Source organism: Limulus polyphemus, unplaced genomic scaffold, assembly GCF_000517525.1.
Source record: "Limulus polyphemus unplaced genomic scaffold, Limulus_polyphemus-2.1.2 Scaffold7501, whole genome shotgun sequence".
NCBI classification, from domain to species: domain Eukaryota; kingdom Metazoa; phylum Arthropoda; class Merostomata; order Xiphosura; family Limulidae; genus Limulus; species Limulus polyphemus.
In genome coordinates this window covers 1082-14514 of record NW_013673111.1, presented here as the reverse complement: position 1 = coordinate 14514, position 13433 = coordinate 1082, and the positions used below count along the sequence as shown (strand labels likewise).

Sequence of the window (13433 nt, the reverse complement as noted above, 5' to 3'; positions counted from 1 at the left end):
GCGGCTTTCACTGCCACGCATCATAACATGCCAGTATACCCTTCGGATAACCAGAATCAGTTGAAACAGGTTATCCGAAGGGGGTAAGGTTAGTATACCCTTCGGATAACCTGTTTCAACTGATTCTTAATAACAAAAATATATTCACCCGTAAATAGTAAAATAACGACTAAAGGGTATTTAGGCACGTCTATCAAAGTTACTGTATAAAAAAATACGCTTATTTAAATTCTGGGAATCATATAACATGAAAACATATTTTTGTATATAACTCCTTAATGTTCATAAGTTCTTTATGTATAGTTTCATACGTGCGAGATATTTTATCAGCAGAGTGAAATAATATTTTAACAACATTTTCTTTTAAAACATTCAGAATAAAACTTTTAAAATTAAAATATATACCTGTGAATGTTTTCTTATGATAACTTTGACACTGAAATTTTTCATCATTGTTACTAATTAGGATATCTATAAAAAAAAGTTTGTGGTCCTGCTGACGTTCTACAGTAAACTTTTTACTGTTATGACTACTGTTTAAGTATTGAAGAAATTGGGAAACTTGATTACAGTTCGTAGAAATGGTGATGGTATTGTCAACGTACCTAAAACAGTTAAGAGTTTTAAATAGTTATAGGCAATTTTTAAGCAATTACTTTTAATGAAAACAAAAATAAGTTGACTAAAGATAGCACATTCCTCGAGCCCGTAACAGCACCGTCGATCTGATCATAGTGCTTTCCATTGAACAAAATATGAGATTCTTTAGTGACAAAGTTCATAAGTTTCAAAAAAGACAAATCTTGATATGAACACTTCATTGGAGTTGTCATTATAAACTAACTCGGCACTTAACTGTATGGCCTCTTCTAACGGTATATTTGTATATAATGATTCAGTGTCAAAACTAGCACGATGCACATTACTGTCAAACTTCAAGAGTTGAATTTCATAAGAATACTCAAAACAGTTTTTCTGAGTATATTCGTGTGTGGTAAATGTTTTCAAAAAAATCAGCCAAAGCATGGTTATAAGTTCCAATGTTTGATACGGGCATCCTTCTTTATGAACTTATGGTAAACCGTAAAATATAGAGATTAATTCCTGATGGCCCAATATTCAAGAAATTTTTCATTAAGAACATTTTTTTTCTATTGTTTTAATAAAAACTTTTTCAACTTAACTTTCTTTTATCAATAGGATCTTGATGCAATTTTACAAATTTGGTGCAATCACTAACTAATACTTCTGCTTTATTTATGTAATCATGTTTATTCAAAATTACAACACAGTTACCTTTGTCTGGTTTAGAAATAATACTATTATTTTTACTTAAATGTTTTAGAACTTTCAAGTTCTGGTACACTTAGATTAGAAAAATGTTTATATTCATTAACGGAACTGTTCACGCAAGTACGAAGGAGGGTTCGAGGGAGTACGGACGAACCCCCTACTTTTGTGATCTAAAAGAATTATGCTTGTATCAAGACACATGGTAGCGTTGTCGTGCGGCTAAAACAACCTGCAGGAAACACTATGTGTTATTAATAGGAGTGATAATTTTGCGATTTTCCACTTTCTGTTGTTCGGACTGTGGTAATCCAAACTATCACATATATCCAGTGCCAACTTTCAATTCAATCCATTAAGAAATATACGAGATGTAAAATCTCTAATTTTGATTGAATTTTTTTCATATTTTTTCTTCGCACGTAAACTTTATTTGATAGAAAAACGTACTTAACTTTTATGTTTTTTTTTTAATTTGGTAACTGATAGACCTTTACAACCTACAATTAGGTGTCAAATTTGGTCTAAATATAAGCTACAAGTGCAAAGTTATTCAACAAAAGCCGCTCAAATTTGAACAAAATGTTTGCGCATGCCTACGCAAAAAATCACGAGAGCTATCGGTCAAATATTTTTACTACAGCTTCACCTAAGTATGAAAGTGGACTCTTTTTAGCTTTTTGTCATTCGGATTAGAGACGGCTGATTTAGAGCAGCAAAACTATATGGTGAAAGCACATGCAGATACATAAATATAAGTTAGGCCAAGCAAATTAGATTAGCAGTTTCTAGCTCAAGTTTTCAAAAGAATTATGCGGATGGACGGTTATTATTCATTGTCAATTTTTAAACATTAATTTGCTAAATTTTATGAAATTCTGTTAATTAAAGAGCGTTTAGCATCACTTGATATTAGCTTAAGCAATTAGCGTAAATAATAATGCTTGATACGGCTGTACCAAGTGCATGCGGGTGACGACAAGGAACTGTTAATCTAGATTACATGGCGTTACTATAAAGGAAGTTATTAACACTGTTTTAGAGAGGAAAACTACCACCATATATTTTAAAAACTCTGGTTGGTTCTGTAAAGTAAAGGTCTGTTCCGAATAATAGGATTGATAATCTGAAGTTAATGTTGGTTACTGTCGAGTGTCACTTTCTTACTTGCTGTGGTTTGTTGGTGTGTATTGACAAAAAGTCATGAGATATAATCAAAAACACTTTAGGTGTGAAAAAAAGGTGCGGCCAAAAAAGGACTGAGCATGCAACTTAAAGGAATGAAATCAAAATTGGCGGCCAAACTGGTAGCTACACTTGTAGCATTGATAATAATTTGATAGCAAATATTCATTCATTAGTTAGCTAGGCCGCGTATTTTGTTGTACTCACCATCATGCCCCAAGTTGAACACACCTAAGGTGTTTTTGATTAGACAGTTATAGCATAGCTGCGTGTGATTTGTAACGTTTTCTGCATAGTCTACATCCTTCTGATGAAGCATTAGCATTTTTTGGCTGAAAAAGTTGCATGCTCCCAGACCCACCCACCCTACCATTAGCATGTTTTGCAGAATATGTGTTGGTTTTCATCTCACAAATTAGAGCCCCGCTTTCAAACATTCTGCGTACGGGACTGCTGTTAAAACCAGTCAAAGCTATATCACTGATCTGAGTTCAAGTAGTACTAAAACATTGACCAGAGTTATTACAAATAGTCTTTCCAAAAACTCTACAACTTGCATAAAATAATCTTTAAACTTAAGCTTATTAGGAATACTAAGTTTTAAGCCACGAATTATTTTTTTTCTGTTCATCATTCAAAACATACTTAGAAAAATTAAATATCACATTATCAAGATCTTCCAAAAATGAATTATGACCTAACTATCGCCTTAAACTTTTTAGCTTAACATTATGTTTTTTTAATTTTATTTACGGTAAAACTAGTTTATTTGAATAATACATGAATTAAAACATGTGAATTATTATGTGGTATAATAGCGAATTAAAATTTTCATTTTATGTTTAAGTACAATTTCTAACAACAATAAACTAAACCTACCTATGTGCCACACAATGCAATATTAGTTTCAACAGACACCCGACTGTCGAGTAACGGATCTCCTCAGTTGTATAATGTGTAATATATCCGCACAATGAAAAAACAAGTCGCTAAAACATGCTACAAATATTTAATTGAGATACCAATTGGTAATTATTCTATTCTCTTGACAGATAGTATTTTTGTTATATTTAAAGCCATACCACTCTTATTCAAAACAACAACAGATTCAGAGGTATGGAGCCAGAAGAACGACACTCTCTAATCAACTTATTAGGATCCACAAAATACATTTTTATTAGAAATATTACACCGTTGTAGTGGTATTATTCATTGTAAAACACACACATATACACACATATATGTATGTATATATATATATATATATATATGTAAGTGTAATGATTTAGCAGTATCTTGCAATGGTGATTTAAAAACGTTAAAAAAAAATCACTGATTGTTTTCTTTACCCTATGATACGTGTTTATTATTTGATCTGGTGTAGTATCATCACTAATTTAGCCATGTAAATCGAAAGTAACTATTTCTTTGCTGATAATTAAAAAATACTTCTTAATAAAAATTTAGAAACAATAATTTTATACATATGATAGATAAAATTAACTAGCTCCTCAAAATAACCAGGACATTTTAACACAAAAAAGATACATTACAATGAAAATTTGAACAAAAATAGACCTGGCTGCCTGTAAGATATTAGTGTTCACTTACATCGAAAATAAAAAGGTACTTTATACTCAAAAGTTAAAAAAAAAACCGCCAGGCTTTATAACAGGCCACAATTTATTGAGTGGGGCAGTATTGGTATTCTATTAGTATATTTTTGTATTTATATAAATATATATAAATATAATAGTGCTGTCTGTTGTATGTCCATATATCTACTTCGCAGGGTGTGGATTGATCTTCACCCAAATTGGTATGGAGGTTCATTAGGTCCACGAGGAGATACATACAAATTTTCAGTTTTGCATTTTGCGGTTCTTATGGGCGTTTTTGCAGTTTTTACCACTACTTCGCTCTCTGTTGCCCCCCCCCCAGTGGCATAGCGGTATGTCTGCGGACTTACAACGCTATAATCCGGGTTTCGATACCTGTGGTGGGCAGAGCACAGATAGCCCATTGTATAGCTTTGTACTTAATTACAAACAAAGGCTCTCTGTTGATGGATCTTCAACATGCGGTTTTACATTTTGTGTTTTGCAGTGTTTATGGCCATTTTTTACAATTACATATAAGAGAAGCATCTTTTCATGTCCTAAGATAACCATTCATTAATCATGAATTTAATTAACTTCCGTCCAGGAGACGGGTACTCCAGCTAGTATAAAATACATTAACATATTCTGTCTCTACTGTATCTAGATAATTGAAAAAGGAAAAAAAAATATGCAGGTACTAAACGCAGGTATTGAAAACACAGTTACTTTACAGCCCAGAGAAGCACAGTTTTACTTAAACACAAATAAAACAATACGAAAAGTTTGTATACATTAACGTTTTTGAAAAAGTTCATGTTAAAACTTTTACCAAGTCATCAAAAGCTAATATAAGGTTTATACTCACGTTATAATAGGAAAACAAATACTTCTTATTGCTCAGGAATGTATTTCATTTGAGAATATACCAATATCAAATGAAAGAGTTTGTATTTTTAACATGAATAGCCCCTTAAGTGGCATATGGAATAAACCCCGAGGCCATAGACCCCTAAGGTCATCTGAAGTTTTAATGACCAAAGTGTAGGCAACCACTTAGAAGCACCCGCCACTATATAACTACTTTTAATCAAACAGTATGGGATTAACAGTCAAGTTTTAATTTTCATAGCACAACGTAAGGGTGATAAAGTATTGGTGCAAGATATTTTTTAACAATATTTGATGTATTCGTAATATTTATTATACATTTTGCTGTCCATTAATTTCCGTACGATTTATGTCAATCGTTTATGACATATCAGGTATAATGGAGTATAATATAAGGTTCTAAGCATAATGCATTAATTAGTAATGGGTATTATCTCAGTAAGACTATTAAAGAAGTTATTCATATCATTCGTTAGTTCTTACTGGAAGCAAGTACTGGGTCAACAATGAATAAGCTGAATAAAATTATTATAATGTTACTGTAAAGGGTTCAAGGTTCGAAACGTGGTACCTCTGAATATGCACTGCACTCTCAGCTGAGAGTACATTATAACAGTGACAGTTAATCCAATTATCCAGTTAAAAGAGCCAGAATACGCCTTTGGTCGGTGGGCGCTGCTGGATAGTTGTCAGTAATTCGTTGAAACCAGAGTTCAGTGCCGACTCCAATGTGTTATCTCTGCACAGGATGGATTTCACTTAATTATTCCTGAACCATAGGGATTTCGGCTTGGTTACTTAGTCCACGCGCGTATAAGATATTGTTCATTTAGATTGAATATTTAAATTCTAGTCTTACTGTAACAGCAAAGCATACCTATAACCCGTTAAGGAAGCATCATAATTATTGAAATGTAAATTATCATTTTAACTCCATATAAGCTAGAAATGTTTTAAGAATAATGGGCTGTTTCTACACGTTATTTTCAATAATATCTAGGTATATATAAAAGCCACTCTCTGTTCATAACGCTCGCTTTTGTTGGTAACGCTCACTTTAGTAATGTTCAAATTGTCTCAAGCAAAACTCTCGCATTCGAATTCCAGTCCAATGTGGATTATTTATAACTTTTTAATTATCAGCTCATCATGTTTAGAACAAGATCTTACAATATTCGAAACAAAACAGATTAACATGATAGTTTGAATTAGTGATTTGAATTATTTAATATTCGATTATACAGCGTGGGTATCGCAACGGTTATAGCGTTCGACTATTATGTAGAAGTCTCGCGTTCAAATCTCAGTCGAATTGTTATTTTAAATTTTTTAATTAATATATATTTTTTAATATCATCATATTTACAGCACACTCTTTGAATATTCGGAAATGGATTAACGAATGGATTAACGAGATTCCCACTGTCCCTATCTACTATCTAGCGAAACCACAGCCAAGGGAATGGGCTTATATTACATATAAACAACAGTGTCTGTCTTTAACAAACACAACTTCCATATATTTTCAACCCAATAAATTAGCACACAGGATCACATACAAAAGTTGAAATGATTTTCAAACGAGACCCAAAACTCGAGCGCTTTCGAATAGTTCATTATTCTTCTTCTTTATGCTCCTGAAGAAGATAGCGCCAGAATACATTATTATTTATGTTTTCACCCTAGGTAAGAGATTTTTACAAATTTAGTCAAAATTTTATAGGCATTTTTTATGAAAGGTTATACCTTTGTGTATTTGTCTTTCATCCTCAAATTCTTTGCCTTTGCAATCACAATTAATAAATCGCAGGTTCAAACATTTGATCGTGTGGGAATATTTCTCGAGAACCAATTTTTTCGCACGGAGCAATCTATAATGCTTTATTAATAAGGAGATTTGAGCATAACATAAAAATATACATAACTCAAAATTATAATCAAGGACAGCTTACAGGAAAAGACCAAATACTCACAAAAAAACTGTTTTCGTGAAATACTAGAAAAAGGATAAACATTCTTTATACATACATTGTTAGTATAATATAATTAATTTTTAGAAAACATGTTCATAAAACATTTGGCCCGGCATGGCCTGGTGGTTAGGGCGCTCGACTCGCAATCTCAGAGTCGCGGGTACGAATCCCACTTCCCTCTCAGCCGTTGGGGTGTTATAATGTAACCGTCAATCCCACTATTCGTTGGTAAAAGAGTAGCCCAAGAGTTAGCGGTGGGTGGTTATGACTACCTGCCTTCCCTCTAGTTTTACACTGCTAAATTAGGGACGGTTAGCGCAGATAGCCCTCGTGTAGGTTTGTGCGAAGTTCAAAAATAAACAAACTATCATAAAACATTTAGTTACATTTAATTTTCGGAAGAAATATTAATTAGCATTTACCGTCATATGATAGGCATTTAGCTAGTTAACCTAATAATTATGTGTAATTACATGTTAAGGGTAATTGTAAGTTTGATAGTGTTGGTTGTCATTTGTATATATCTTAGTTCCTTTGTTACTAAGGGAGTAAATAATTTTCCCCTCTTCTCAGATACGTAATTATTGTCTTGACTTCTTTATACCGTGATTTTCACTATCATTATACATTTAAAAAATGCTCAACAATTATGAAATTTTCAATTTCCGTAGTTACTTGTTACCAGACAAGTCCAAGAAGTCAAAACAAAAGACGCCTGTCCTTAAAAAAACCTGCCATCCCGAGTGGAACTGTACCTTAGTCTACAAAAACCTTACCTTAGATGATCTCAAGGACAGATGCCTCGAGCTTACTATTTGGGATCACGACAAAATAACTAGTAATGACTTCTTGGGAGGCACTAGACTGAGCCTTGGAACTGGTAAGCAATGTTTGACCAAAATGAAAAAGTGTACTATCTTGGAAATTTATTTTTTAAAGCAAACCGTTATCTAACACCAGAAGGCAGAAAAAGACAGAAAAGTGTATAACTAAAATGATTTAAGTTGTTTACTTTTACGGTTACAGTACATATATGACATTGAGAAGTTTTAAATAACACAAGTGTTCTTTATTTATAAGAGAGGACATTTATAAGAAAGGAACTAACACCAAAAAATCTTCTAGACGATAAAATTCTATGAGAAATCCCAGATATTTTCTCACTATTGAGGAAAAGTCGCCAAATTCTATTGAAAAATCTCAATAAGGAAAATGTACTTGTTCAATTCAGTACAATAGCTCAAAATTAAGTACGACAAAGCGTGAAACATAGGGGTCTCTGACCAGCCTCTTTAGTTCGCTGTGTGAACAAGTGTCGTGTCTTCTTTCTTCAACTCTCCACCAGTGCTATTTAGTTTCATCGTGGCAGAATTTACATAGCTTACCTCTGTGACTCTTGAATATTCTTCATTAATACAGATATTTAGTACAACGGTATAACATTGGTTTAATGTCCGTCTTACCTACTTAAACATTGTTATTCATTCAACTATATAGCTTTTGGGTCTTTAGAAATCTTACAGCAAAATCTATAACACTCTGTATTATAAACAACCCAGTCCAAAACCAGAATTCACTTCAGTTTACAGTAACACAATTACTGTTGGCAGTTCTACAAATCAAATGTAGAAACATTTGTATTAAATAATACATTTACTCCAACAGGATAATCTTATATTAATATCCACAAATCAAGAGTCAAACGAAAATATCTAAAATTTCGAATGGTCCTTGCCTCACTGTTGAAATGGAGCATCCAGAGAGTCAAGCCCAAGTTTCCACTTGAAATATTTCTATGCTACTCATCCAAAGTCAACCCACAATCTCAGTGAACCATCTTATTACCAGTTGCATTTACTTCTAATGACGATGAAAGGATTAAAATTGAAACTTCGACTAAAATAAGAAAATACAGTGTAACTCTTTTCCTATATACGTGAGTTCTCTAGATATTTTTACTTGCTAGCCACAAAAATGATCTTAACTCTCCGTAGTAAATGTAATTCATTCACAATGGAGTTACATTTGAAAGTCATGGGTGTTTTTGTTTAGAATATTTTTACTCATTCATCAGTAGAATATTTCTTTTGCCTCTGAAGAAATCTATGCAGAGAAGTAAATATCTTCACCCAAGTGACTGGACATTTAGATGTTGTTTAGTCATTACCAGAGCATTGTATTCGCTTTGTGAGAACCCCCATGGTTTGTTTTGAATTTCGCGCTAGCCGTCTCTAATTTAGCAGTAAAAGACTAGAGGGAAGGCAACTAGTCATCACCACCCACCGCCAACTCTTGGGCTACTCTTTTACCAACGAATAGTGGGATTGACCGTCACAGTATAACACTCCCACGGTTGAAAGGGCGAGCATGTTTGGTTGGACGGGGATTCGTACCTTCGACCCTCAGATTGCGAGTGAAGTGCTCTAACCCCGTGGTAAAGAAGTTTAACACAGAAGACTGAAATAGAGATGCAACGAGACCTTCTCGACCGATTGAGTTTCTAACATTTTTCTCATTAATATCACCAAGACATTTGACGTGTACCTGTGGAACTCAAAAATCTGAAAAATAAAAAAAAATAATAATATCCCGTAAAAACGTCCGTAAAAGGGTCTAAAATTCTGTGGAAAGTTTAAAGTTAATTATTTACCAACGATATGTGTTGCCAAAGCATTTTGTGTATTATTGATCATCATATATTTTATTCACCTCTTGAAGATTATGAATAAGAAAGAAATTTAACCATAAATTTGGAATTAAATGGAAAGTGCTAATCAACCCACACCTCATTATAGAATTTACTTCCAAGTCAGCATTTGTTTTTGTTTTGTTTTTTACCCAACTGGGTCATCTGGGAAGACATTCCAGTAATGGAGTATTTTGTTTTCCATATCATTTACCGATAATGTTTTTTTAATCCAAGAGAAACCACCAGAATTATCGATTTTTTTATTTCTTATTAAATGTTCTCGGCTTATCTAAATATAATATTTACGACTACGTCAAAATATAATTTCCTTACACTTCATTCTATTGCAAAAGTATTAATTTGGATGTTAACCTGTATTTTTATCATATTGATAAAATGTATTCATTTAATGCAATATAACATATTTTCTCTGTAATAAGTATTATAAATAAATAATACATTAGTAATCAGATATTATATAAACTTAAACATTTACCGGCTTTTATTCATATTCAGGTAAATTTCTTGGCCGTCCAGTAGACTGGATGGATTCTCAATGTGAAGAAATTAGCTTGTGGAGAGTGATGCTACAACAACCTGGTTTGTGGGTTGAAAGGTCACTACCTCTTCGGTCAACTATGATGAGTGGGAAGTTCTGATGGAAATATTTCAATGACTAAATACCCTTCAGTGATTATACTAAGATGTTGGAGAAATTGCTGTTATTTTTGTAGAACATGCGTGTGACCATGGAATTACTTTTTAAACAATAATAGAAAATATACACATTGATCATTTGGATAATGAGTTTCTTCTGTTTCTCGTGTTGAATAGTCGACTCTTTCAATAACAGATTGATGTTTTAGCACTTGATGAAATACTAGTTTTTTTGTTTGCTTTTAATATAAGACTTTCTCTCATAATTTTTGACAAAGAGAGTACATGGTAAAAAGATAGATGAGCATAAATCTGTATAGCTTTACACAGACTTTGTTAGAAAATATTTTCTGTGAAATGTGATTGAATTATATTTTTCACAGACGTACTTTTCATACCAAAACCCATAACTACTCAGTAGTGCAACATAAAAGTAATAGTAAGAAATATTGGAAATTAGAAATCAATTTACAAACTTTTTATTATCAAAGCTAAAAGTAAAATATCACTTTGAAGTTTAGTTTTAGGATATTTCAATTAGTTGTTTTTATTTGTATGTATGAGTTTGATAAATAGTTTTTTCAAGGACTTCAAACCTACATTCAATAAAGGAAAACATTACATGCAATACTTTTTTTTATAAATTTAATGTTTTCGTAATGTGTTTTGTGGCACTTGAGCAAGTTGATAATAAAACTTTCTAGTGTATAGTGTCTTTCTGCAATACTGTGTACACATAAAGTCGTGGTTAGGTAACTATACTTATCTATTGTGTTTCATAATGAAAACAGTTTAGTTTTCGAAACTTTTAATCACCATGTACGTCTTTAAAGAACTTTACCAGCTACGTACTAGAGGGAACTGGTGGAAGGAAAACAATTAGCAAAATCGTAGTTTAAGTAAAGTGAAAGCATTTACTGTAAAGCCCCATTCATTAAATAATGCACAATTATTCTACACCGAGTGTTGAATTTGTTAGTATAGTCCTGTATGCTTTTCACTAGGAAGAGGTGTAAAAAAGCTGTGTTGTAAACTGTATATTAAGCTTCGGGGCAAACTAATGTGCAAATATTTAGCCTAACTTGACAATACTTTTTATATTGATTCTGGTAAACAAGTATCATTTCGAAATAACTCTACCTTTATGTATAAAATTTATTATCAAAATGACATCTTTATTTGTTTGATTGTTTGTAGCTAAGTGCAAAGTTACACAATGGGATGTCTGTGCTCTACCCATCATGAGTATCGAAACAAAGTTTTTACTGTTATAAGGCTACAGACGTACTGCTGTGCCACTGGGGAGTTTGACACAATAACTACCTTTATATGACATTACTTATAAAACTGATGCTCTGACAGACATAATGACTTCAGTTATATGACATTACTTATAGAACTGATGCGCTGACAGACATAATCACTTCCTTTATATGACATGCCTTATCAAAGTGATTCTCTGACAGATGTAACGACTACCTTAAATGACAATAATTTAAAAACTTAGGTGCTAACAGACGTAATGACCACCTTTATATGGCATTACGTATCAAACTGATGCACTGACAAGGATAATGGCTACCCTTATATGACATTACTTATCAAACTGGTGCACTGACAAGGATAATGGCTACACTTATATGACGTTACTTGTCAAACTGATGTTCTGACAGACAGAATGACTGCATTTATATGATCTTATTTTTTAAACCGATGCTTTGAAAAACGTGGAGGATGTCGAAACAATTTAGATGTAGAGTACGCTTTTAAAGTGGAAGACGTTTACGGCTTCAATAAAGTTTTTGAAATTGTATAAATATAAAACATTGATTTTAATTATTTATTAAATTATAATGGCTACCCTTATAGGAAATTAGTTATTATACTTATGTTATGACATACATAATGACTACATTTCTATGACACTACTTATAAAACTGACATTTTGACAGGCATAACATTTACCCTTGCATGACATTATTTATCAAACTGATGAGCTGACATACATAATGACTACTCTTATATGACATTAGTTATGAAACAGATGTGTTGTCTGACATGACCTCCTTTATATGACATTAGTTATTAAACTGATGTGTTGTCTGACATGACCCTCTTTATATGACATTACTTATAATCTAATGTGCTGACAGTCATAATGACTATTTTTATATGATATTGCTTGTCTAACTGATGCTCTGACAGACATAATGAATACATTTATATAATATTATTCATGAAAATGATACACTGAGAGACAAAATAGCTTCCCATATATGATCTTACTTATCACACTTACGTGCAGACAGACCTTATAGCTACCCCTATTTATCATTACTTGTCAAGTTCATGCTTTAACGCACATTGTGACTATCTTTCTATGATATTGCTTATCAAACTGGTGTGCTCAGAGGAATAACGACTACAATTTTATGATATTACTTATCAAACTGATAAGTAATAATTAACTTTATAGGACATAACTTATGAAATTAATACTCTGACTGGCATAATTATTATTTTTATACCACTTCTAAAAATGATGTGCTGACAGCCCTAATAGGTACCTTCATATCACATTAGTTATCAAACTGATGTGCTCACAGACATGATGACTACCTTTTATAACATTACTTATACAAATTGATGCTCTTAAAGTCATAATGATTACCCTTATATGACATTACTTTTAAATCTGGTGTGCTGACAGACGTAATGACTATTATTATACGAGTTTACTTAATCAAACTAATATGCTGACAGGCATAACGAATGCTCTTATATGACACTACCCGGCTTCGCTCTGGTTATTAGGTTGATATTGTCACGACAACGCAGGTCACATGACGCTAGTAACACGTCATTGACTTCTAGAAATATCCTGTTCCTTCATGAATGCTCTAGCGTTTACTAGATATGTGTTATTCTTCTATATATAAGACGGTCACAAAGTGACGGCAACAATGTGTGTAATTAAACTGAGTATTATTGAGTCGAGCACGTGAGACGTTCGTTGAGAATTATAGCGTTTGTTATAGCGCGACTGTTGAAATTAAGTGTATTGCAAAGTTGTATTCAGAAAGAATAAACCAGTTTTATTTAAGAAAGGACTTGTGTCGCTAAACTTTCGTCGGAACGAATTTACGAAAA

At 32.6% G+C, this 13433-nt stretch overlaps 1 protein-coding gene across 1 annotated transcript in view; it reads left to right on the top strand.

The window, feature by feature from the left end:
• The window catches only part of LOC106474666 (synaptotagmin-like protein 4), a 25165-nt gene extending 13306 nt beyond the window's left edge, over positions 1-11859 (top strand). The window contains exons 4-5 of the mRNA XM_013935358.2: positions 7609-7817; positions 10143-11859. Of these exons, the coding sequence (XP_013790812.2) occupies positions 7609-7817; positions 10143-10285 (352 nt within the window). The 3' untranslated portion in view covers positions 10286-11859. The remainder of the gene's footprint in view (positions 1-7608; positions 7818-10142) is intronic.
• The last annotated feature ends 1574 nt before the right edge of the window (positions 11860-13433 follow it).